A 27,105-nucleotide genomic window follows, 5' to 3' on the forward strand; every position below is an offset into this window, starting at 1 on the left:
TACCGTTTTGTACCTGTTAACAAGAAATATCCAAACCTATAAGAGAATTTTTATAAGAGTTCACTTGAATCAAACCGACAACATATGCAAGATCTCAAATACTCCAGAGAATAAGTTTTGAAGTTTCTTTTATGCATTCGAAGTTAAGGAAGATTGCATGGAGGTGGAGGAAAGCAAGGTGGAGACTGGAATACAAGGTAGGTAACAAGATTCTGTGCTCTCTTGAGGGTGGTTAGGCTTATTTCAAAGGTCTGTTAACCTAGATGCCTAGAAACAATGTGCGGGGCTTACTTAAGGCAAAGATAAACCTTTTACTAAAGAAGTTATAGTCCTGGGACATGACTACCAACCATGACCTGCCCAGTTAGATTGATCAGATTACCTTGTGAGGTTACTTTCCATAGAACCCATCCCCTTTTCCCCCGCATCCACAATACCATATGAACTTCACTATTCCAAGGAAAGGATATTATGAGGTCTATGGTATTGAAAGCGTTTAGAAGGGGAACCAGCACTGTGTTTCTCAGGACTGCTTGACACTATGTGTATATATATATCATTTATTATATACTCATTTTAAATATATACATGTATACATACATACTTTAAACAAAATATTTATTGCTATTATAGTCAGACAACTCTTGTAATGTGTCAAGGATGATTAGTCAATTGGATTGCTTAAGGGAATTACCTAAGCAGTAAAAAGTTAAGATGGTCAGGTGAATTCCATTTGATGTCATGATTCCTCTGCCTCGGGGAAGGTTTTTTAAAATCAGATTAATCAGTATTAGAGTAGGAAAGGAAAAAAGGAAGGGGAAGGAAGACCAAGAGAGAAAGTGGGTTTCAGAACACAGACACCTAGGTAGAGATGTACACTATGGATCACCATGGATGACAGCTTTTGCAATTTCTAAAAAGCCTTAATTTAAAGCTTCTGCATTATTCAAAATGGTGCTCACTCCCTCCACAGCCACAATGATCTCCTGAAATATGAGTCTGTCCATATACCTAAACTCTCTTCACTACCAACCAATCAACAAACTAACAAAAACAAAAAACAAACCCAAACCAAAACAAACCCAAAACCAAAACACATTTTTAAAATGAAGATTCTTAGCAGGGCTCTGGTTATATGGTCTCTTTGTCCACCTCTGTATTCCCTGTCTTAACACTTATTGGGGTGTTTTTTTTTTTAATTCCAGAAAAATAAGCAGTTTCAGTCTATGCATTTTCTCCTGTGTCCTTGGCTTGGAATGCTCATCGCATCTTTCTTTGCCTGGTGAACAATTATTTACTTTAGAACATTCTGATATCTTCAGGGACTCTTCCCTGGTTCTCCATTCCAGCATTGGCCTGACTCCCAGCTCCGTGCATATGTCTATTTTTTAAAATCTTCTATCTAATATTCCATACGATTTTATTTTACTTTGAATTTCAGTTCTCTAGGTCTCATAGAACTATTTAATCTTTGTATCTTGTCCCCTAGCAGAGTGTGGCACCCAAGAAATGGTTATGCGGCCGAAGTTCGGTCACGAATGACCCAAAGATCTCCGCTACAAGCCTTGGGCTCAGAGTCCCTAAATTATATCTCAAAACTACCACGCTGGCAAGTGCCTCCAGAACACGAATCCCTTTTCCAGAGTTTAAAATGTATTAAGTCACCAGTACTCATCTTAGGTCAAGGCTCCAAGCCTGGGCTAACCCTGATCAGTGTGAGCGGGCAAAGGGAGATCTAATTTCTAGGAAACATACTCCAAGTCCGCTGTGGCGGAAAGCAGAACCGTAGGCGTCACAAGGGGGCGACCAGCGTGGCTAGGGCTCAGTCCCACCCAGACCCGTACACACTCTTGGTTTTCAGGTGGACACCATCCAGGTGGCTGCCCCATCCGTGCCGCGTGGCCCGGGGAACATCAGGGCACACTTCTCCCGGACCCCTTCTGCGGGAGCGGCAGCAGCAGCGCGGCAGGATGCGGTGGATGTCACCACGCGGTGGCCAGCCTCCACCCGGCGACGGGCGGGCAGCGGGACGCGGGTGGGTAAGCCCTCGGTGTTCGTGGGCTGGTACCCCGGAACTCCCGAGGGAAGGAGGTGCCGCGAGGAGTTGATCGGTTTCTCCGGAGTTGCGCAACTGCCAGCGCCGCGGGGCGGGCGGTCCCGCCCGCGTCCCAGCGCCGCCGGCCCGCGCCGACCCCCGCAGAGTCCGAACCAAAAGCGAAAGGAGCCGCGCGGCGGGGAGGTCGTCGCGAGCCTCCAAGCCCGCAGGGGCCGCGGCTTTGTGACTTCACTCGTTCGCAACAAGCCCGGCCCGCCCGGCCCCCACTTACCCCGGCCCGCCGCCTCGCCGCGCGAGTCTCATCCACTCACACGAGATTCCCCTCCCTCCAGGGCCGGGCCTGCCCCCGCCGTCGCGGAGCCTCCCGTCCGGCCGCCCGTGGCTGTCCGCGCGGTGGCTGCCGCCTGACGGGCCGGCACGTGGCTGCCCTCGCCCCGCGCCGCAGCCCGGAGCAGCCCAGCGCCCGGCCCCGCAGAGCGCCGCGCACTCCCGGCGGCGCGATGCTGTGCTTCTTGAGGGGAATGGCCTTCGTCCCCTTCCTCCTGGTGACCTGGTCGTCCGCCGCCTTCATCATCTCCTACGTGGTCGCCGTGCTCTCTGGGCACGTCAACCCCTTCCTCCCTTACATCAGGTGAGGGGCAGGGTAGGCAGAGGGCTGGGGACCAGGCAGAGGCACTACAGGGGAGCGCTGCTGTTGTAGAGGGCAGGGGATCGGACCCAGCTGGAGTGTTTTGCAGAAAGACGGGGGTCTGACCGCGAGGAGAGGAGAGGGTGCATCCTGGCAGATGTGTAGGGAGGCTGGGGGTACGGAGCTGAGCAGTGGTAGTTGTGACTTTACCCTGAACGCCGGACAGAGCGGCATCAGGAGGGGTTCAGGGTAGACAGTAGAACTTGCAGACTGGGAATGGTACAGAATCTGTAGAAGACGCTTCTTGGGCGATATTGAAACAAGGGCGGGTCCTGATGGATGCCATTTATTGAAAGTGCAAGTTGCAGATCCAGGTGAGCGCTAAAACAGCTCACAAGTTTCACTTCCGCTTCCCACCATCCTCCTGAAGCGGATAGCTGGCTCATTTTTTATGAAAGGAAACTAAGTTTAAGCAGATGTTGAAATACCACCAGTGTGACCCTGATGTCACAGCTGGGAAATGGTGGAAGCAGAATTCACACACACCTTGATCTGTCCTATGCCAAAAGCAACAGTGCTACCTCCAGGCCTTTGGGAGCTGAGTTTAAGCTCTTATAGATGGAGCTGCCCAAGAACCCTCTGGGTTCTGTGTCCCCAAAGTCAGAGCCCACAAATTGTCAACTTGTCATATTCTTTGTGTTGTCATTATTTTGTTTCCTTCTTCATGAGTTTTTCTTGAGTTTTGACCCAGCCTTTTGAGGGTCACTTCATCAGCGCCCCAGACACATGTCCTGATCCTTTTCATGTGGCTCCCAACTCTGTGCTTTCCTGGCGGATGTGTTTATTAGAACGATTCTTCATTATTTAAGTGCTGTGACTCCTCTGGGTCTGTAGTGACTGGTGAGGAGATAAAAAAGTTGATGACATTCAAAGTTTGTAGAGATTTCTAGAGATTGTAGGACCTCTCCCACCTGCAGCCATTCTGCCTATGAGCAATGTTCTGTAATTTTTTTAGTGAGTGAGGAAGGGGAAACGAAGATGAAGCAAGAGGAGACTAGAGTTTAGAAATGCAAGAAAGAGAGCTTTATGGAGAATAGGGCAAGTCTGCAGTACTGGTGGTGGTTTTGCCCATGCAGAAAGAGGTGTTCCATGCATCAAGCAGACTCTCCCATCAGGCCTTGTGCCCCTGCAGAAACCTGGGCTTGGTTTCTCAAGGCTCATCTCTGTCCCACGTGCCATTGTCTTGCTCCTCTTGATTCTGAAGCAGAATAGATAGATCCTCTTAGACTTGTGTAAAAAGCTGCTTTTCCTGCAGTGCTTTTTATTGAGAAGGGTAGCTGTGTTTGTCCTGGATCCAAAGGTCAGGAACAGATAATATTTGATATACATTGGCCAGGCAATCAGAGGGCAGGGTTTGAGTCTTTGTAGAGGTGTGTGATATAGTTGTGATTAATATCACCTCCCAAGGCGAACTTGAAATGGAAGACATTCAGAAATGGGGAAATGAGCTGATAAGATGAACCACTTGTGTGATACTCTAAGAAGTGGTTTTAAAGTAAACAAAGAAAGGAAGCCCTTAGGAAAAGCAGAATTACAGGAGGAAAGGGCATGAGATTGTCCTCTTGTTGCCAGGAACCATCACCCTACAATCAACAAGCATGTATGTCTTGCCCACATGTGCCTGGGCCTTTTAGATTGTCTTCTCTCTCTGCCTACAAGAGCAGCTGGAGCACTAAATTGCCTCTGCCCCTTCTAGAAAACTAAATAACCGAGGCAAGGGCAAGATGTAGATAAGAACTAGACATCAGGACCTGATGGAAGGAGTGCCAGATTTATCAGTTTTGTCCAGAAATGTTCAATCTTATCTCTTGTAATTCATCTCTGCTCTCAATACCTCCTATTCTTCCTTACACGCACCCCCCCCCTCCACCGCTCCCTCCACTTCCTCCAGCCACACTGGTTTCCTTCCTGTGTGTTACATATGTGCGCCTCCCCTCATGGCCTTTGCACTGGCTCTTCCTCTGCCAGAGTGCTCTACCTCCATATTTCACCCTCTCCTCCTCCTTTGTTCAGATATTATCTCCATGAGGCCTGCTCTGATGACCCTATTTAAAATTGCACCCTAGTGCTCCTGATCCCCCATATCCAGTCTTATTCTTCCCCATAGCACCTATCACCTTCCAACAAATTACGTGATTTACTTATGATGTTGCTTGTTTGTTTTCCCTCTCCGAAGTGTGAGAGATCCATCAAGGCTCCCAATATGTGTCGAATTAACAGTTCTCAGGCAGTCACTAATGGGTATTGTTATCATTCCTCCTAGAACAGGGCAGATTCCTTCAGGGAAGGCCTGATTAGGTAGGTCACTGGTGGTTGGTCAGTGATTTGGATGTACAGACGCTCCTCGACTTTGGGGTTACGCCCCAATAAACCCATTGCAAGACAAAATGTGTTTAGTAACCTAACCTACAGAATAGGATAGCTCAGCCTAACCTACCTTAAATGTGCCCAGAACACGTACATTAGCTATAGTTGGGCAAAATCATTGAACACGAAGCCTGTTTTATGATAAAGTGTTGAATGTCTCATGTCATTTGTCAAATACTGTACTGAAGTGAAGAAACAGAATGGCTGTATGGGGACTCACCATTAATCATTAGCACAGCTGAAAGTACCCTGGGCCTGAAGGATGTCTGAAGCACTGAACCAAAACAGAACCCTGGCAACATAGTACACTTTAGGGTACCATTTTTTTAAAAACTTTTTTGTTTTTATTAAAGTATAGTTGGCATACAGTATTATATTCATTTCATGTCTTTGACATAGTGATTGGACATTTATAGAGTATAAATTGTTTACTTTTGTGATCTTGTGACTGGGAGCTGAAGTTCATGGCCACCGGCCAGCATCACCAGAGAGTATCATACTGCATATCGCAAGCCTGGGAAGGGATCAAAATTCAAAATTTAAAGTATAGTTTCTGTCGAATGCGTATCGCTTTCACACCACCATGAAGTAAAGAAAATCAAAAGTAGAACCATCGTAAGTCGGGGACCATCTGTATTTAGAATGAGCCTCCTTTTATGTGATGACATTGTTCAACCATCTGTTCCAATGTCTTTTAAACAAGTGGAACACATTGAAGAAGAGCCTTTGCAATCTAATTAAGAGCCTGAACCTGGGAGGATCTCTGTCTAGTATGGCATTCAAACCCAGCCTCCTTATCAAATATTTTCTTACAACATTGTTATCTTCAGTATATTGGATAAATGGGAAAATAGCTCTTAGGCATATGGAAAGATGCTCAACCTCATGAATCAAGTAAAAAATTCAAATTAAAACTCCTTGCTGCCTCTTTTCATCTCCTGGACTGGCAGAAACCCAAATATTTGGCACACTTTCTTGGTGAGTCTTTGGGGAAACAGGCTCTCATATGTTGCTGGTAGGGATGTAAATTGATTCAATCTCTATCGAGGAACTTTGGTATTATCTATCAAAATGTCAAAATTATATATCTACACGGTTACTCAATATTGCTTTCAATAACAAAAGGTTGGAAACCATGCAAACATCCATCAGGAGAGGACAGGCTAAATAAATATAATTTATCCAAAGAATACCTCAAACAAAGCTCTCTTTAAATTAATACATTGATATGGAAAAATTTCTGATACATTGTTACATGGAAAAAGCAAGATGTAAAACAAAGTATGCTACCAATTAGTGGAGGAGGTGGAGGTTAGGAGTGAGGGGCAGGGAATAGTATACATTTGTATTTGTTTATATAAACTAATAAAAGTTTATCTGTGTATGATGGAGGAAGTTGGTCATGGTCAGGGAAACCTTAGCAGATGGGAATAAGGTGGAAATAAGACTTTTTTTTTTGCCATACTTTAAAAAAGTTAATCTCTTTATTTTGAGATAATTGTAGATTTATATGCAATTATAAAAAGTAATACAGAAAGGTCCCATATGTCTTTTACCCAGTTTTTCCCAAAAGTAACATCTCGCAAACCTGGCATACCTTTTTGTATTTATTTTTCAGCCAAATGGATGGGTTTTCTATCAAAAAACTAAATTAAAAACATGGGATTCAAACAGCCACTAAATTTAACGAGTTGGAGTAGAACAGTGCAATAGTTCTGTATTAAGAAACCATTAATGCAAGGATGTCAAAACCGAGGACAAATAAAAGTCAGTCTGAAAGGATTAGTTTAGATTTTTACAAGGTTACACCCATATTCTTGAGAATCATCCATAGTTAATGTGTTTCTTATATTTCCTCCATGACCAAATCCCTCAGGCTGTCTTGGATCAACATTGCTTATCAACTCCTCCCAGATGATAAACTACTCTGGTTACATCTTCTTTGGCTTGTGTCTCATGCTTCCAGAATATTCTGTGGCTTTTTAAAGTTTTGCCAATTCTGCATCACAGTTGCATCCTTTATTACCCTAGTCTCACTTTTTTTGCAAGTGCTATTTGCTATATACATTGTGGTCTTTGGCCACACCCATTGTTCCTCTTGACCACAAATCTTGGTCAGTGATTGGTGACAGAAAACCTAGAATTAAGCCACCTTAAAAGGGGGACCAAATGGCATAATAAATAAACAAAAGAAGTTGGGTTTTTAACTCCAAAAATGAATCTGAAAATTAGGGAAATTATTTTATCTTTCATTTAGTTAATGATCACAAAGTTTAGATTATAATCACAATTATGTGCTAATTCTTATAATGAATAAAATTTATTATAACAAACACTTCTTATAATGAACAAAATAAAATGAAAAGACAAAATTCTTGTAATGAACTAAAAATCTTAAAATGATTCAGGTGCTGCTATTTTAAGGGAGGAGTACATACTTTTCAATACTTGACACAAAGTCCTCGATTTCACATTTGTCTTTTGAAGGGAGACATGAAGCAGCTCATTTTTGAAGAAATGATTTATGACTTCAGTTTTTCCAATGACCATTCTTAATCTGTGTAAGAATATTGATTTTGTGGACTGTCTCTCACACAAAAGTTCCATGACATTAGAGATTTAGGGTCTGTTCACTGCTGCATCCCCAGCATTTATGAAAGTTCCAGACACATAGGTGCTTAGTAAATACACCAGATGCACCTGTTTTATTTATGTTTGTTTTATTAATTTTGTCATCTCCTCTTCAATTGTTAACTGATTCTGTCAGTGTTGTTCATTGCTTTTGGCAATGTCGTTCATCTCTTCTCCAACACTATGTCTACTGACTTCATGAAATTCTCCATGTTTTACAAGATTTGAAACCTCAATCTGTAGCCAATTTGACTATTTACTTATCAACCTTCCCAGATAATAAGCCACTCTTTATATCTTCTTCTTAGGCTCAGTCTCATGCTTCCAGAATATTCTGTGGCCCTTTATTTTTAAAGTTTTGCCAGTTCTGCATCCTGCTTGCTTCTTATTAGCTTAGTCTCACTTTTTGTGCAAGTGCTGTTTGCTGGATAGAGTGTGGGCTTTGGTCACTCTCATTATTCCTTCTCAGGACCAAAAACACCGTTTAGTGATTGGTGATGAAAACTGGGTCATCTGTTTATACAGCATTTGATAATCATACTGAGAGGCAACATAGTGTGTTGGATAAGGGAACAACTTTGGAGCAGACAACTTTGGTTAGAAAATATCATGTGCTCCACCTATAGGACTTCAGACAAATTACTTGACTTCTCTCTTCCTCTCCGATAATAACACTTCCCTTATAAGTTAACACATGAACCCACTTAGATCTCATTAACATTCTGGTCCAAGAAAGTAATAAGTTCTCTGTAAGCATTTGCTATTAGTATTATCAAAGGACCAGTCCACAGTGGTCTGGATAGATGCCAACGTTAAGTAGGAAAGCACATTTGGTTGAGGGCTAATTTTGTAAGTGATCAGTTTATTGGTGGAGGATATAGCAAGTTTCTTTATCTTTCTTTCCTCCTTTTTTTTCCTCCTTTTGAAGTTGATCAGCAACCTTTATTCTGCTCCTTATCATTCATTAAACAACCCACACAATTCATTTCCTTTACCTCTGCCCCAAGTAACAGTAGCCAGGAATGGAATACACAATAGTGGAAGACCTTGTAGAGAAAACTAACCAGCCTCAACTTAATGAACTTACTGGTTTAACTGATAACTTCATTTTCTGAAAAATAAACAGACTCAAGCCAGTGGACCCTGAAAACTCCTCCCAGTGGTGGCCACTCTCTGAGCTGCTCTGCTTTCTTCTTTCACCTGTTTCTTTGTATGTTTATCAAATGCCAGCTGTGTTTGTTCTCAAATTTGTTTATGTCAATTGTATTTTGTTTATTGTAATGGTGTCATTTAACTCAATATCCATAAACTTGGTCTGTAAATGCAAAAAGAGAATTGTAATTTCTAAGGAAACTCGATTAAATGTTTTGGAAAGATTCAAAAGATAAGTCAAAAAAATTGTAATTTATTTAATAGCGTTTATGACAAATGTAAAGATTTACAAAAACTGACAAAACACTAGAAGGATTCTGCATTCAAATTGCTTCAAAAGTGTCTTTAAGATTTCTCTCCACTCTAAAGAAACCCAAACTGGAAATGAGATCATTCAGAGTAAATGGTTTATATGCCAGGAAGACAGATATAGTGGACTTGTACTCGGCTGTAGTGGACTCATACTCTTGTGACGGCCTTGGCCTACATCAGCAGGTAGGCAAGTGACTGTACCTTTAGATATCTGTGGTGTGTATGTAACCATAAAAGTTTTTATGACTTCTCGCTTCAACCAACTCTTTTGATTACTAACTGTGTTGAATTTCAGGCAGTTCGACTGTAACGACGGGGTCCCAGGTAATAACTAATCACAAAATGAAGTCTGTGTGCATAATTTTGACACAATTTTACTGACACAATTTTACTGACACTCTTTACAGTGCAATGATTATGGCCTCCTAGTATCTCTAAGCCATAGAGTTATTAGAATGAAAAAGGAGGCGTGCCATTGAAAAGTTTGAGCTAACAAAGTATCCTTTTAAATCGTAATTTATAGTTTAATATTTTCTTCCAAAAAGCATTACCAAAATTAGTTAATTCTAAGAAAAGAATAATGAGAAAATTGAAGATCCCCAAATTTTACAGCTTGAAAATTAATTGATGTTTGGCTTCTGAACCAACTGTAAATAGATAATTTTTCCTCTGTTCAATTTAAATTTTCCATTGCCACTTGATTACATTACCCCCACCCCACACACTAAATTAAATAGAACTGTGAACGTTTTTCTTTTGCTATTCCTACTTTTAAAAAGGCAATAATTGCTCAAAAGTCTTGACTGATGCAGGGCTGACAACTTTTAAATATAAGGGCTCAATTTCAACTTAAAAAAAGAAAAAGTCTTCCTAAACATAATAGTCCTGTTTACCTGACAGTAATTGTGTCTCAGTCCAACAAGAATATGCATTGTAGAGTTATTGCATGCCAAGGACAACTTACGAATGGTTCCAGAAGGATTAGCTGATGCTGATGTGGTTGTAAGTATACAATACTGTAAACTTATATGGAAATATGATATCATACAAAGCACAACAGAGAAGAGTCCTAAGTTGTGTCCATTAAAATTATCCAGCTCTAGATGCAGGACCTGGCGTCCCCGTTTGCTATCTATTTGACCTTGAGTAGGTCACTTTTTTAAGACTCAGTTTCCTCATTTTTCAGATCACGATAGTAGGTACTTTCCTTATAATGTTGTGAAGATGTGCCTGGCCAAGTGTAAGTGCCGAGAAAACGTTAATTATTTTTTCTTTTGTAATATCAACAGCTTTAGTCTAAGCAGCAATGCTTTCTAGATTCCCCTCAAAAAACTTCTCGAATGTGACCTCTTACTCACCTCCCTCTTGATTAAAGCTCTGGTCCCAGCCACTGTCATCTCTTGACAAACTGCGGGAATAGCTCCCTCATATGGTTTTCCTGGTCTACACTTGTCCCTCTACAGTCCTTTCGTACCATCCTTTAAAAACATTAACTTCATATCACTTCCCTGCTCTCAGCCCTCACCAGCTTTCCCTCATGCTTAGAATAACATTCGGAGTCCTTATTGCAACCATGGGGCTCTCCGTGACTCCCCCCGCCACATGCACACACATCCTTGCTTGCTCCCCTCCAGCCACACCACTTCCTTGCAGTTCCTCTAACATATTGCCACCTCTAGGGCTTTGGCTTCGCTATTCTCTCTGCTTGTAATTTTCCTGGCCCAAATATTCCATTTCATTCAGATGTCTGTTCAAGTACCTTTCCCAGATTACCCTGTCTCAGGTAGGCGGCTCACCCAGCCCTCTGTCTTCTTCTCCAGCTTTCCTTTCCTTCACAGCATTTATCACCCCGAGACTGTTTTTACTGCCCGCCGCATAGGAATATAAGTTCCACGAAAGAGGGACTTTTTCTGTTTTATTTACAACTACATTCACCATGCCTACAAAGTTGCCCATTACACAGAAGGCAGTCGGTAACTATGTGTTGAATCAATGAATCCTTGAAGTTTTTGTTAGCTATCAAGCTTCTTGAAGGTAGTGAATTATTATTTTTTATCTCTGTATCCCCAATCAACTGTCACAGTTCCCGAAGCTTAAACAATTTTTTAAAAAATGCGGCATGAGTGACCAAAGAGGAAACTCAGATTGACAGAGGGAAAATTATATATGAGTCGTGTGAGGAAAGAGCAAGTTATTTGCATTTACGAGCAGGAAATTCTTTTTACATTTAAAAATAGTCTATATAGCTTTACCATGCCACTCTAAGGTAATTGTCACCAAGTAAAGCTGCCTAAAAGTTAGTCTTAATAATTAAAAGCATCTCATAAAATGTAATTACTTTTTATTATCATACTTATTCCTTTTAAATAATGTATTTAAATATTGTGAAGATAGAGGAAGTAATGACCTCCTTTTACTGGTGCATTAAGTGTTTTTAGGTTCTAAGTCTTGATTACTCTTCCAAGCAATGGGCCTAGGATTTTAATAAGCCTCAGTCTGGGCACGTAGATAAGTTTGCATCTTGCCATGTCAGTCCTCCCAATAAACCATGACTCCAAGCTTTAGAGTAATGGAATTGCATGTATCCAGTGATTTAAAGAACAGCATTTGACCAAGCTCATATGGTCATACATGCCTTTTTTGTATTGTTTCCATTCCTTTGAACATCAAGTGATTACGCACTAGCTGAACATTACAAATTAATTTGGAGAAGGATGTTAGATGAATGACTTGGAATTTTCCATGATGAAATTAACTTGTAGAATTACAAATGAAGGAAGTGTAGACATAAACTGATTTCCTAGGCACGACCTACCCTGGAAACTACCGTGTACACATAATCTCAACAGCTTCTAAGCCACATGCAAATGAGCTATTAGTTCCTATCCCCTCTTCACTTTTCAAGAAGTGCCTCATTTATGAGGTGGCAAGTGGGGAGGTAGATAGGACTGGGGCAGGGCTGGAACCACATTGCTTAAGCCACGTGGTACAACATCATGTGGTTGGGAGTTGAGGAGGGAAATTGCTTTTGCTGGGTTAGGAAGCAACAGATTTTTCTTCTCATTTTCCAGTTTCCTGAAGAATCTGGTACCTAAGTACAGCCACACCAACCAAAGACGACTACTTCTGCTTTTGCACAATTAGATAATTTAGTTTGAACTTAAAAAAATTAATAAAACAAAGAGACGCTGCCCACAGAGTCTCTTGGTACTTCCTCAGTGTTATACTCATCTGGATTCCAACATCAGGCAGAAGATGTAAAGCGATATTTATATATGATATAACATATTAGCACATTTTCTTTTGCTGCTTGGGAAGCTTTTTAGATATTCTTGAACAAAATTTCACCAAATGTTTTAGATACCATTTTGTCATTTTAATGGAAATAAAGCACAAACTGACCATTCTTACCTGACAGATTGGGGAATTTGTGTCTCCAATTATGTCTAACACATAGTAGGTGTTCTGTAAATATTTTTTTGAGGAGTGGGTAACTTTCATAGTTTGATGTGGAGCCAAATAAAAAATTTTTTAAAGATGGCTGCATTTAATCACACGACTGGTTATGAAAGCATTAATATTTTCCCCAACTTTTGTAATGTCAACACTGCCTATGTTTTGCCAAGTGTAGAAATGTCGTCCCATTGGTGCTTGTGCATTGATGGTGAGTGTTGTAGACTCAGGAATTCTGAAAGAAAATCAGATTTACCATGGCAGTGAATATTTGTGAAAGACCTCTACAATTAAATTATGGCATTCGAGAAGCTGTGAGGTCTTGCTTACTTGACCTTTTCTTGGTATACAGCGAAGGTGTGACGATTCCTTATTACCATCGTGGTTCATTGCCCAGGTGTGCTGGAGACAGCTGGTGTGTGCTCCCGAAAGCCAACTGTGTGCATTGCTTCCCAACTCTGTGTTCAGTGACCTACATTTTGGTAGCTTGAATTTTTGACATTTTGAAAGTATTTATACCATGGAAGTGGGCTTATGCCACAAGTCAACTAGAGTTGATTGTTAAGCCTTTACTAGCACATCAGTCTTGGTTCTCTGCCTCACCCTCAATAGTTCTTCTAATTGCTTTGCCTGCTGTTAGAGCACAATGAAGGCAGGAAAGTTAGGGAGTTAGACATCTGGACTGGAATATAGATTCTGCTATGTAATAGCTCTGTGACCTTGAACAGGATGAGTTCTCTAATACCAGTTTTCTCCTTCATAAAATGAAGTTGATATAGGACCCATGTATGTATGATAAGCACCTAACAGTGCCTGGTGCATAGTCAATGTACAATAAGTGGTATCTTTTCGGTCAGTTTTTTTTGTTGTTGTTGCAAATACTGATAGTCATTTATTCAAAAAATACATATGGAGTGGTTATTGGCAAAACACCTTTGATCCTGCCTGTATTGTTTTTAGTGTGCAGCCAAACAAGAATTAAACACCACCCTGAAATTCTGAGCTTTCAGATCGCATGTCTGATGTTGTGCGGCCTGTACATCTGGGCCCTTGCCGTATGTCTTGGTTTTCTGTGAGTGGACTGACAGTCCTTGAGTCTAGTCTTCTTATCTCCTGTTAGAAGACCTTCATTCCCCTAACTCCCCATCCCCCTAAATATCCTCCTCACTCTTTCATTTCCTTCTCTTCCTCCACAAACAAGCAAACCGTCTTACTGGCATGTGGCAGGTTACTCTTAGACTTTTGTTAACAAGTCTTCTTGCATGGGTCACCTGGTTGCTGCTGTTTTATATCCTGATGTCAAGAAGAAAAGGCTTGATTTCCCTGTGAGAATGAATCTTCCGGCCCCAAAGTGCTGCCCAAGGGTTGGAGCGATCTCTACCTTCTTCCCATTACTGGCTCCATTCTCTCCTCACCCACTCAGCCCCATATCGTGCCCAGAAGGGTGTCCCCCATCTCAGGCTGCCTTCACTTCAACATTTCTTTAGTGAGAATAAATAGAGGCCTTTGGGTAAAAGGAGGAACATTAACCTCTTTATACTCTTCAAATATTAAGTGTTCATGAAACTTAAAGGCTCCTACTTTCCACAAACACAGGCTTCTTGTGGAATTTTTCAAATACTTTGAAGTGCGTCTTTTTCAACATGATCAGGTTTTCAATACTCAAGTTTCAGAACTGTTTGAAAATGTGGGAAGACGCAAGATGGGTATGCGTTGTTTCCTGTTGGAAGCTCTTTTGCTATCAGTTTTAAACTGTTGCTTTGTACGAGCAGCTGGAAGATGTAAACATTCAAACCTTGACGGATGAATAAAGAACAGGACCTGTCAAACACAGTTTCCAGCTCGTTCAATAAATGAATTGATAGATGCACCTGGAAAATATGTTATATAAACTATGTTTTGTTAAAATAATTTATCACAATTAATATGACCTCAATACTCTATTGTTTCCATAAGGTACTGATAGGCATCAATAATATTGTTCAGAGTTTCATGATTATATTTTCAGCAGTGTGAATTTGTGCATAAATAAAATTGTTAAGAAAATTTAAATGTGTTTATGTGTATTTAATATTCTAAGGGTAGATTTTTCAAATGTGATTTTAGACTTATTTTTTCCCTGAAACAGTCACAATGAAGTCTTCACCAAGAATGGACATATATCAATCAAGTTTATTAAGCTCGATCATTTCAGAAACACCACCACACCATTCACTTTAAGCATTTCCTAGCTTTTTACAATGAAATAAAAAAAAGAAAAATGTAATCTTTCATGGGAGAAAAATGAATTTTAGATTTTTCGGAGCCAAAATGAAAATACTGTAGAACAAAATCAGGTCAAATCTTTGGAATTCAAAGTGACTTAACACCTAGAAGAAACACAATATAAAACCTGCCAATTACATGCCTGCCCAGAGGTCTGAACTGAATTCATTTTTAATAATTCGGATATTTCTTCTCTTTCTCAGTGACACAGGAACAACACCTCCAGAGAGTGGTATTTTTGGATTTATGATAAACTTCTCTGCATTTCTTGGTAAGCCCATAATAATTATTATAAATAAATAAATAATGCACAATCTCCGGTGACATGAAATATATGATTTACAGTTTGTGTATAATATTTTATTTTTTAATAAATTTTCACAGACTTTATTATTTTAGAGCAGTTTTAGATTTGCAGCAAAACTGAGCCATAGGTAGAGATTTCCCATATAGCCTCTGCTCCTCCCCCCACCCCCACAGCCTCCCCCATCATCAATATCCCCCACCAGAGTGACACATTAGTTAGAGTTAATGAATATTCATTGACACATCATAATAAAACAAAGTCCATAGTTTTTACATCAAGGTTCACTCTTGATGCGTATCATCGTTTAAAAGTACAACCTTTCAAACTAGAATTTTGCTTTACTTCGAGAAGCTAAATGACTAGAAATCCAGAGTTATTTATGATCTTCTTATAGAACTATTTTTCACTTCATCTGGTAATTTGCCACAAGATTTTGAAATAGATTTTATTTGTATTTTGATTTTTAAAATTGTGACTTATATCCAATAGATTTGTGGAAACCAAAGAGGCCTAATATATAAACTACAATTTCTCAGAGTGTGTTCTGAAGGCAACGTACATGAAAATCATCTGGGGTGCTGGTTAAAATGCATGTTTCGGGGCCACACTGCTGATCTACTCAGTCAGAACTTCTAGAGTGGGGCCAGGAGCATGAGTGGTGAACAAGCACTCTAGGGGACTTAGATACTCACTAAAGCCGAGAACCCACTGACAAAGGTATTGTCTCACTTGTTAAAGAGAGGGGAAAGGTGAAGCAGGGACGTTTGTCTCCAATTCAGGTATGATTTTTTTTTTTTTAATTCCTCAAGTGCACCTGAGATGCAGTTGCTAGAATACAACTCTCTCGTGAGCAAATTAATGTACTGACTGAAAAACTCAATCTATGATGGAGTGATCCAGGTGTATAGATGTAAGATATAGGACTCTTTCCTTAGTCCTTCCATAAATGCTTACCCTATGGAACAATCAGGTGTTTTCCAAGAGCCTCTCCTGTAACCAGCACTTCTGTCCCTCTCTATTGGTACAGGGTGGGAAGGGACAGAGGTGCTGGAAACCCTACTTAGTGACTTGACACCTTTGGAATTTGATCACCCAACTTGGTAGAGAGAAAGTTTCACCCTGTCACCCATTCGTGGTCGTCCCCTTCCACGGATTTAGAGGTGAGCAAGGGGAAATAGAAATAGTCCATCAATCCAATTGCCCTCTTATACCATACTTGCCTGGAGTCCAGATTTAGAAGACAGATTATTTTATCACCAGCAAGTGATGAGTATGGATTTTTGCTTCTAAGCAAGGCAGAATCTGACATGAATATCTTCATTTAAAATAGTCTATGATAAAAAATTAGCTTTAGCTTGCTTTTCAAAATTCAGCAAAACTATTACTAAATGCCTACTCTGTGACAGACTCTGTGCTTAGGGCTGGAGTCTCAACAGCAGACAGACAAGGACCCTTCTGTCATGAAGATTACATTTTATTGTGAAATTACTCTCCAAAACAATAAATGATATTTGGTTAATTGACTAGCTTTTTGGAAAAACATATACCTTTAGTACCCTTCTCACATCATTTACAAAAACCAGTGGAAACTACAGAACTAAACATGAAAGCAAAACTATAAAAGGATTAAATTATAGGAAATATTTTTAAAAACTTAGGACGGAGAACTTTATCTAAATTTATACAAAAACCAGAAGCTAAATAGGAAAGAATTGAAAGATTTGGGTAGATAGAAAATTAAAACTTCTAAGTGATGAAAGATACAGAAACAAGGTTAAAGACGAACAACAGACCAGAAGAAAATATGTAATATTTATAACAGACAGTGGACTAATGTACATAATGTATAAAAGTAACTAAATTAAAAATGAATAGACAAACTCAAGAGAAAAATAAGAAAAAATGACATGCAATTCTCAAAAGAAATGTGTATGACCAGCAGACATACTGAAAGTTTCTCAGTCTCACTAATGATCAGAGGAATGCAAATTAAACCAACAGCTTGCCATTTTTCATTCATTAGTTTGGCAATAACTTAAAAGGCAATGACATATAGAATTGCTTTCAAACTCTGTTGTGTGAGTATAAACTGCTACAGTCTTGGCACACTTTGGAGATACCTCTTGACATTTTAATTGTGCAGTTTTTTTGACCCTGTCATGCTACTTCTAGGAATTCATCTTTCAGAAACATTGAAAGTGTGCCAAAGACTTATATACCCAAGGATGTTCATTGAGAATTGTTTGAAGTAGGAAACATGTAGGAACAATGTAGAAATCTGTCATTAAGAGAATGATGAAATCAATATGGCACTTCACTATATACCATGAGGAGGCCCCGAAAAACAATGAGATAGACCTATTTGTACTGACATGGCAAGATCTCCATGGTACATTTTTAAGTGAAAAAAAGCAAGTCACAGAACAATATATGCGCAATAGCATTTATGTGAAAAGGATAACAGCCAAAAAGAGGTGTGCGTGCGTGTGTTTATCACCCTGGGGAGAGAGTAGGATGGGATGAGGAAGGACAGGGATGGGCGAGTGGGGAGACTATTGCAATCAGGAAATTGAAAATACAGACTTTAAAAGAGCAACGAAAAGCTGTTTCTGTGTTTTTCATTCCGAAAAGTCAAGTAACAGAAATTCATTTTAGTACTTTTCTTTTTCAGGTGCAGCCACGATGTACACAAGATATAAAATAGTGGAGAAGCAGAATCAAACCAGCTATTTCAGCACGCCTGTTTTTAACTTGGTGTCGTTAGTTCTGGGATTGGTGGGATGTATTGGAATGGGCATTGTAGCCAATTTTCAGGTATGACCAAAATTTTTTTTTTTGGGGTTGTTGGGGTGATGGAGTATGTGTGTTTGGAGGAGAAAAGCAAGAACAGAAGAGCCACACTTGTGCCAGTATAGCACAAATAGCTGACGAGTTTGTAAAAATTGGGATAGTTTGCTTTTTAGAAACAAATATCATTTGAAAGTCAGTCCCGCCGGTACTCAGAAGAGATGGGGCTCATGTGGGCACAGTTAGGAGAGAGCGGGCTTTGAACGAGGCTATGAGCTTTGACTGGCTCCATATTCTTACCGATGTGGTTCGATGTGTTGGAAGAGCTACTTCAGCCATTGTAATGATTCCACTAAGGGTGTGAAAATATTCGTATATGAGTGTGTGTGTGTGTGTGTGTGTGTGTGTGTACCAACTCTACTGTTTGAACCTCTGGTATTTATTTAAAGAGCATCTGAACACCTTCACAGATGAGGATATATATATAGATAGGTACATGGAAGTGAAATAATTTGCTCAGTGTTCCTCAACTAATTAATTGTTGAGCTAAAACGTGGCCCCATTGGAGCCAGTTAACTTACATGGTGACTACTGCAGAATCTGCTTGATATTTTCTTAGTTTGTCAAGTGTGTGAAAAAACCTTACTTGAATTATTTTGATTTGTGCATTCCTGTTCATCCCAAGGTCTCTCTCAGGAAGGCATGGGACCTATTTGTCTATGGAGACAATATTTAGTATTTTAAAAACATTTGTTGTATTTCAAATTATAGTACTCACCTCATAGGGTTATTGCAAAGACTCGATGAAAATAATGTGCAGTAACCAGCGGTCTGTCCTTGGCGGCCATCATGGTCATCATCAGTTGATCATTACAGGCTATCATTACATACCCCTGTCCATCACTGTTGTCTCTTGGTGACAGCAGAAAGGAAGTTATTCCAGGACGACTTTTTTGTTCATCCCAGGGGTACTCCTTTAAGTTTTTTCCCACCAGAAGTGGATTGATCCTGTGTGGTGCTTATTTTTACAAAAAGGTGTTAGTCGTCACCGCTATCAGGCTGCTACAGTATGTCCGCACACTGAAGCACCAGCCTCGGGGGGCTGCCCTCTAGTGTTAATCTGGGAGGATAATAAATAACCTCAAGCCTCCACCTGCCCCATCTGCTTTCCGTCCCTTCGCTAACGTCTGCTCCCATGTTAAGTCGGCCCCTTGGCAGAGAGTCCTCTTGTCTGACCTGCACCACGTGGGCCTCATAGAGTCACGTTTTCTGCACTGCACATGGGGGATGCCATCTGTCAATGCAGGGCACACATTATGATAAAGAGCTCTGGGCCACTCAGTGCTGCCTTGAGGTGGGAGGGGAAGGCACCCTTCCTGGTGTGACACAGTATCTTTAGGACAGCTAACAGGGCCCCGGGATATTCTTTCAGGTTTCAGGGCCAACAAGTTTTCATGTTTGGATGTAACAAATCCATAATTATGAATGCTTCCTTGTTCACACTGGAAGCTAGAAAGGTGGGAGCCACACTTGTAGCCTCTTTGAAGCAAGTATGTAGGGCTTCATGGAGGGCATTTTGTGAACTAAATTCTGGCTTCTGGCTTCATGTCACTTTGCTACCCTTATTATTCCCTATGTGGCGAAATCAGACAAATAATGCTGCAATGCATGTTTGCATGTGACCTTTGGCACACAGTAGAGACACTCTGTGACATTTCCTTATGTTTTATGATTGCGTATGCATTTTGTTTTTCAGAACCACACTTATGAAAACATTGAATGCTTCAACTCATATAATTCTAATAGTAACCTTAGAAGACAGGTAGTATAATTTTCCTCATTCTCAATGGAGAAATAGAGGCCTAAAGAGGTTAATACTTAACCAAGATCATATGAGCAATAAAGGCAGAAGTGGCCCTTGTGTGAAAGCAGTCTGTCCAGAACCTGTGGGAAAGAGTTAACCTCAATGCCAGAGTGGGGAAATCTCTGTGAGAAAAAAGCATGTCACAATTCACACAGTTCTAGTATGAGAGAGCACGATGAAAAAAAGGTGGAGAGAAAGGGAGACCAGGAATGATATGATTTGTCTGGTGCAGTGTGGATGTGAATTGTTCAGTGGGCGTAGTTATTCTCCAAATCACTCAACCTTCTAAGTGAGACAGCTGTCAATTTTTAAACCACAAAGTCCAGACTTTAGGGAAAAACACTTAGATGGTTAGATAATTGAACTTTTGGTTCTCTTTCAGGTTTCCGTGATATGATTACATTTTTACAAAAACCAGAAATAGAATCTGTAACTTTCCCGAGAGCGAAGTGTTTGTCTTGTCATTGTTCCTATAAATATATCTTTACGACTTCCTTGTTTGATATCCTGTAATTCATTTTCAGCATGCCATGAGCAAACCAACTTGAGCTGCTGTTACCTCAAGAAGAATTAGAAATATCAGGGCAACAGAGAGCGTTGACTCTGGCGGGTTCTCCTCAGTAGGAAGAACAGTGCATTTGCCGGAAGTGCACGGATAACACCCTTTCCCAAACTGGTGGGCGGGAGGGCTGCCTTTTGGTGTGTCCTCACTAATCTCTGCCAGTCTTTTACTTTTCCTCGAGAAGATTCCTTTCTGGAAAAGTCAAGTTTTCTAATGTTTAACTCCCTCAATATTCTAGTTTTCTCTATTTTAACTATCTTTTAAATTACCAAGAGGGTTTGGGGAAAGAGATCCAAAAAGGGCTCCAGGTTTTTATCTTACCCTCTGTCCAAGATTCATGTTTATTTGAGAATCATTTTCCCTGGAAGAGGTATCTTCGATGAGAGGGTATGTATTTGTAACGTGCCTTTTTCACAGAGGAAAAGCATATTACAGATACAACTTTCACTCAGTCAAGGGCCTTTGATCTGATAAGGTCAGGGTTGATGTAGGGTGGAGGGGCATGACATTTGCAGATTAAGATCCTAAAGGCTATATTGACTTGACCAGGGTAGAGGAGGCAAATTCCTTGGCAGTGCTGGTGGTGGGGAGGACAAAGTATGTAAATTCAGGATATTGACTTTGTTAGCACAGAAAGAAAGTGGAGAGTGGAAAGAACCAGGATTCTCGGAAGAGTATTCTTGAAAATGACTCATTAGCAGTAGACGCCTTGCTTTTTATTTTCTCTTGCCCAAGTATTTCTAACATTCAAGGGTGAAAAGGACTCTTTTGTTATTATTTTTTTGGTTTAATATAGTTTTTCTCCCCAATTGAGATATCATTGACATATAACTTTGTGTTAGTCCAAGGTGTATAACGTAGTGATTTGATTTATGTCTATATTGTGATATGGTTACCACAATAAGTTTGGTTAACATCCATCACCTCGCAGTTATAATTTTTTTTTTCTCGTGCTGAGCACTTTTAAGATTTATTCTCTTTGCAACTTTTAAAAATACACTTGTTAAATATACTCACCATGCTGTACATTATATATAACTGAAAAGTTTTTATCTTTGAACGGCAAGTGTTTGCCCTTTGACCACGTCCACCCATTTCCCCCACCCCTCCACTTCCCGCCTCTGGCAGCCACCAGTCTGTTTACTGTATCTGTTTTTTGTTTTGTTTCATTTTGTCTTTTTAGATTCCACATATAAGTGAGATCATGTAGTATTGGTCTTTCTCTGTCTGACTTATTTCACTTAGCATAACGCCGTCAGACCCATCCATGCTGTTGTAAATGGCAAGATTTTTCTTTTTTATGGCTGAATAATATTTCAGAGAGAGAGAGAGAGAGAGAGTGTGTGTGTGTGTGTGTGTGTACTATATCTTCTTTATCCATTCGTCCCTCAGTGAACACTTAGGTTGCTTCCTTCCCTTGACTGTTGTAAATAATGCTGCAATGAACATAGCGGTGCATATGTCTTTTTAAGATGGTGATTTCATTTCCTTTGGATTATTTTTAATTGTGGTAAAATATATATAATATACAATTTACCATCTTAACCATTTTTAATTGTACAGTTCAGTAGTTATTTTCCTTAATTCTTTAAATATTTAGAGGCATACACACATTTTAAAAGGCATTGAATGTGTTTTATTTTTCATATATAACTTCCCTAAATCTATATGCCCATGCTAGGTATCCTAAATATATAGAGTCTATATATAATAAGTGAATAATTGATATGCCATATTGCAGAATGTTAATGCATTCATATTTGAATATAACACAAATCAGATAGTGGGCTTTTCCCTATATTCTTAAGTTTGATACCAGGAAATACATTTCCTTAGAAAACAAATTTAAATTTTTTAAAAATTTCCCTTTCCCATGTAGAGAATAAAAATTTTCTTAAAAAGTTTATCTGAGTGAAAATGATTGAAATCAGGCAGTACCGAACTAGAAGTGGTTAGGAATTCAATCTGATTTAAAATGAGTTTTTTCGTGGGCAGTCTGGATGGAGAACACTGGTTCTAGGAAAACCTGGGTGGCCCAGGTTGAAGACAAATCTGGGGAACAGGCGTAGAGAGTGAATTGGGGCCGACATGGGTCTGAGACCAAAACCAGGTTGTCTTGGACAATATAACTTGCTCCTTTGCAAAGCTCGAATTTTTAAGTTCAAGGGGAGACCAGTCATTCAATCTAAATGTCATTGTTATATCGGAAGGTAGGTGCCTCGATGAGCACGTTTGGGGCCAACATCAGACTTGCCGTCTAGAATGGGTGTAGCAGCTGCCTTCTTGTTGAAATGTCTGGTTAGAAGAAGGTGAGGGCTGGGGACTCAAGTTTGACACTGTCTTTGCATTTCAAAAGCAGTGTTTTTGCTTAAATTTGTGTGTTCATTTAGGATGGTTTGGGAGGGACTAATAGAGGTTATTGGGGAGCAGGGAGCCTAATAGAGGTTATTGGGGAGAGGTTATTGGGGAGCAGGGAGCCTCAAGCCACCCATGGCACCTGCACAGAACAAGTCGCGAACTTTTATATGTAATATATCATATAATCTTCACCGCAAAACCTGCAAGGCAGAAATTATTATGCCCGTTTTACAGATATACAGATTGAGGTTTTAAACCAAGAGTCCAGTGGTAGAGTCAAGAAATTTTTATCCAGGTCAGCCAGACTCCAAAGCCTACCACCATACTCAATTCTGCCACCTCTAAGGTAGATGTCACTCTGTCCTTGTCCCATGTGCCCACGTTTGCTGTGGAACAACATTTATTTCATCATAGGAGAAGGCCTTTGCCTTGGTAATCTGCAAGCAGTTGCATTTAACAAAGGTCGGGGGGTGAGTGCAATATCGAGGACCAGTGACTCTGAGCAGCCCAGGGTGAGTGAGCACTTGGGTCTTGGTGTGGACAGACTCATGGGGAGTAATGTGCCTTTGTGACTCTCTCTCTAGGAGTTAGCTGTCCCCGTGGTCCACGACGGCGGGGCCCTTCTGGCTTTTGTCTGCGGTGTCGTGTACACACTTCTGCAATCCGTCATCTCTTACAAATCGTGTCCCCAGTGGAACAGCCTCTCCACGTGCCATGTAAGGATGGCTATCTCCGCCGTTTCCTGTGCAGCTGTGGTCCCCAGTATCCTTTCACATGTGTCCGTGTCCTTGCAAGCTTGACACCTTCCCCGACCCACCCCCTAACAAAAAAAGCACAAAGGTTAACAGCCAAGTTTCCATGTGCTTCAGAACAACCATTGAGAGAAGAGTGTCAATCATTAAGAAAATGTCTCAGCATTGTCAGGTTCGATCCAGAGAATCTTTGGGGAACAGAATTGTATGAAGGAGGATGGAAGAATGTGGGCAAACTTCAGTCTCTGTTTACTTTTCTTCCAACAGGGTCACTTTCACCCGCCGTGTGAAAATATTTAGTTTTCTTTGTAATGCTCGGCTAAAGACACCAAATATTGGTAGTGCACTTAAAGTAACAGCCCTGTGAAGTGCTAAGAGGCACGTAGGTGATTAGATAGTTTGATTTAGTCATCCATATTAAGAGGTTTTTAAAAAAACTCTTGTATTATTTATTTCTAAGTCAGTTAGAATATATTTAGCCTTTTCTTTTTTATTACTGATTTCATTTTCAAAAATTTCACTTCATTTTCTAATTCCACAATGTGAAAAGAAAATATGAATTTATCAGGCTTGTGTGTTCTGATTTATAGGAAATGAAAGCTTGCTTGCTCTGTCTGTCTGTCTGTCAGTATTTCACAAAGAATAAAAAAGCTGTGGTCTTCAAGGGGTGGAAAATTCTCTGTCTTTCGAAATACCATCTGCGCTCATATTAGAGAAAGCTACAGAGTCATTGAAAATGGTGACTACTGTCACATTACGGGAAAACGGGAACTATTTTATGAGTGAGAATTTTGTTAGTCTGGGTCGGATTGTGGTATAAAGTGGACAAGCTTGAGTGAGGGCACACCATGCATTTCTCAATATTAAGCTTTGTTTCTCTTTTTATTTTTATTTATTATTATTTATGCCTACAGCACCTGGTCTTCCTAGGTGGTCCCCCTTCGAAGTACTAACCAGGCCCGACCCTGCTTAGCTTTCAAGATCAGACAACGGGCTTGTTCATGGTGGCATGGACTGTGGCTCCAACCCAGGACCTTCTGCATGTAAAGCAGATGTGCTAACCGCTCCACGATGGAACCATGTCCTCTGTTGCTCTTTTTAAATAGAAGCTATACAAAATGTGAAGTATGTGTATGGTTTGGGATTTATTTTTTCACCTTAGGGAAGAAAATTTTTAATTACAAAATTTTTAATCAAACAAATCCTACTATTGAGAAATTTAACAACAAAATATATACCCTGGTTCCTGAGATAGTTCCTTCTCAGGTTCCTTGTCCTGTGTATGGATTGAAGACATTCATGCTTTCTCTTCAAATATGTCATTTTAAGACCTTTCGCTTGTGTTAGCTATAAAATTCAGAATAGAAGTGTTTGCAGTGTTGAATGAAAAGTTTCTTGCTGTAGGAAACCTTCTTTTGCTTCCATCTTTGGAGACATCTCTAGATATTAAAATAGAGAGTTTTAGTAGAATAAGCTCAGAATTTCACATACTAATAGCTCCCATTTCTAGAGGGTTTTATGAGCTATGCCAAGAGGTTGCAGCCCCACACAAATATAGGGTATGTCTCTGTATCAAATTAACTCGAACAAATTCATCCATACGAAAAAGTCTTTTAAGCATTAGCGTGGTATTGCTATTTCCTACCGAAGATGTCAAAGCATCTTTAAAACGCCCTCGTTTCTCTTTATCGTAATATTTCTGTGAAATGGCCTTATTTGACTACTGAAGAAACTGAGGTACATTAGAATCAGGCTCCAGAGCCCTCCGTGGTAAACTGTGTGTCTTGCCCCAGCTTCTTCGGTGTTCAAAAACCTTCACAAAATCACTAACAGCACAAAGTCCAGGTTCCTTTGCTTGAGACACATGCTCTGAAATTACCTATTTTTTTGACCTCATTTTTACGCTTCTCACCCAGACTTAGCTGTTTTCTGTTTACTACTTTCTCCCCCTGCCTTTCTCCTGGCTGAATTCCCCACTCTACCTTGTCTTTCTGGAGCTGAACTGTCTGTCCAATATGGTAGCCACCAGCCACATATTGCACTCTTGAAATGTGACTAGCCCACAGAGAGACCTGCTGTCCACATTTGAGACATGCTGTAGTGTAAAACACAACACCAGATTTTATAGACCTAATGAGAAAAAGAATGTGAAATAGCTCATTAATAATTCTTTGTATGATTACACATTGAAATGATAATATTGTTGATCTATTGGGTTAAAGGAGCTATATTATTAAAATTAATTTCACTTGGCTCTTTTTAGTTTTCTTGAAATGCAGCTACTATAGTAGAAAATTTTAAATTTATGTGGCTGGCGTTATATTTCTGGGATGGTGCTGCTCCTCAAACCTCACACTTTAAATTAAATTCAACTCACTGGAGCCTTCCCTGACGCCCCAAACCCCTTCTACTCTGAATTAATACTTTCCCCCCTGACGCATCGCTGTGCCTTGTTTTTTTCTCTCACATGGCACAGTCCTGGGCCTCCTTCAACAAGACTGTGATGTCTCTGGGAGCTGAGACCAAGTCTGTTTGGCCAAGGGTTTCCCTGCCTCTTCCTTCTGCCCCATTCAGCATGGTACCTGGTGCCCAGAATGTGGAACTAAAGAACAGCTCAGTGACTACGGCCATGCCACCCTGAACAAGCCTGATCCTGGTTGATCTCAGAAGCTAAGCAGGATTGGGCCTGGTTAGTACTTGGATGGGAGACCAAGTGCTGTAGGCGTAAAATATAAATAAAAATGAAGGGATTGTAAACTGACAAGGTCCTTGCAATCTGTGAGGTCAACCAAGGGTTGCCTTGCCTGAAAAATAAAAAATAAATAAAAGAAGAACAGATCAGTGAAAGAATTAAGGGGCTTTAAAACAATTAGAAACAGAAATTTGATCCTTGAAAGGATCAGAGAATCTCCTATGCTTTCTACTTCATTTATATTAAAAAACCGAGAAGTGTTACACTTTGCAAAATACGGGGTTGGAGGCCTGAGAGAGAGGAGGCGCTGACTCTGATTTTAGGGGGCGCTCTAAACTCGGCATCGACGCAGCACTTCGAATTTCTAACTTTTCGTAAAACCTTTTTTAGAGCATCTCGTTGCTCTTTTGCTTCCAAATGTTTGTCACTGCCTTTGTGCAGACAGCAGTGTCCATGGAGGGCGAGAGCCTCGTCCCAGGCATTAGGCTGACCCCAAGGTCAGATATGGAGCGTATCTCTTTGATTTGTAAAACCCTTTGGTTTGAAGAGGAAAGGCTTAGCTTATATTTAATTACTCAACAGAAATCTCTTTTTTTAAAGATAACATTTTTAGTTTCTGTAGCTTATTTTTCTATATGAGCCTTGATACTTTGTAATGCTTTAGTACTTTGAAAGGTTAATTTTTCCATAAAATTGTTGCTTTGAAAATACTATTTTAGGGGAAAAGTATTATTATGCAATATTTTTATTAACGAAAAATAGTGTTTTAGGTAAAAAGTACTCGGAAAGTATTAATCTTGGACTGTAGCATCAGTCATTTTGACCAAATTTAAACAACCATTGTAGCTGGGAATGACAC

General features: G+C 40.2%; 1 protein-coding gene across 1 annotated transcript in view; it reads left to right on the forward strand.

The window, feature by feature from the left end:
• The first annotated feature begins 2,501 nt into the window (after nucleotides 1-2,501).
• DRAM1 (DNA damage regulated autophagy modulator 1) overlaps nucleotides 2,502-27,105 on the forward strand; it is a 32,889-nt gene continuing 8,285 nt past the window's right edge. The window contains exons 1-4 of the mRNA XM_011386779.2: nucleotides 2,502-2,687; nucleotides 15,128-15,195; nucleotides 17,903-18,045; nucleotides 23,387-23,564. Of these exons, the coding sequence (XP_011385081.1) occupies nucleotides 2,557-2,687; nucleotides 15,128-15,195; nucleotides 17,903-18,045; nucleotides 23,387-23,564 (520 nt within the window). The 5' untranslated portion in view covers nucleotides 2,502-2,556. The remainder of the gene's footprint in view (nucleotides 2,688-15,127; nucleotides 15,196-17,902; nucleotides 18,046-23,386; nucleotides 23,565-27,105) is intronic.

Source organism: Pteropus vampyrus, unplaced genomic scaffold (assembly GCF_000151845.1).
Source record: "Pteropus vampyrus isolate Shadow unplaced genomic scaffold, Pvam_2.0 Scaffold16, whole genome shotgun sequence".
In the NCBI taxonomy this organism is placed as follows: Eukaryota; Metazoa; Chordata; class Mammalia; order Chiroptera; family Pteropodidae; genus Pteropus; species Pteropus vampyrus.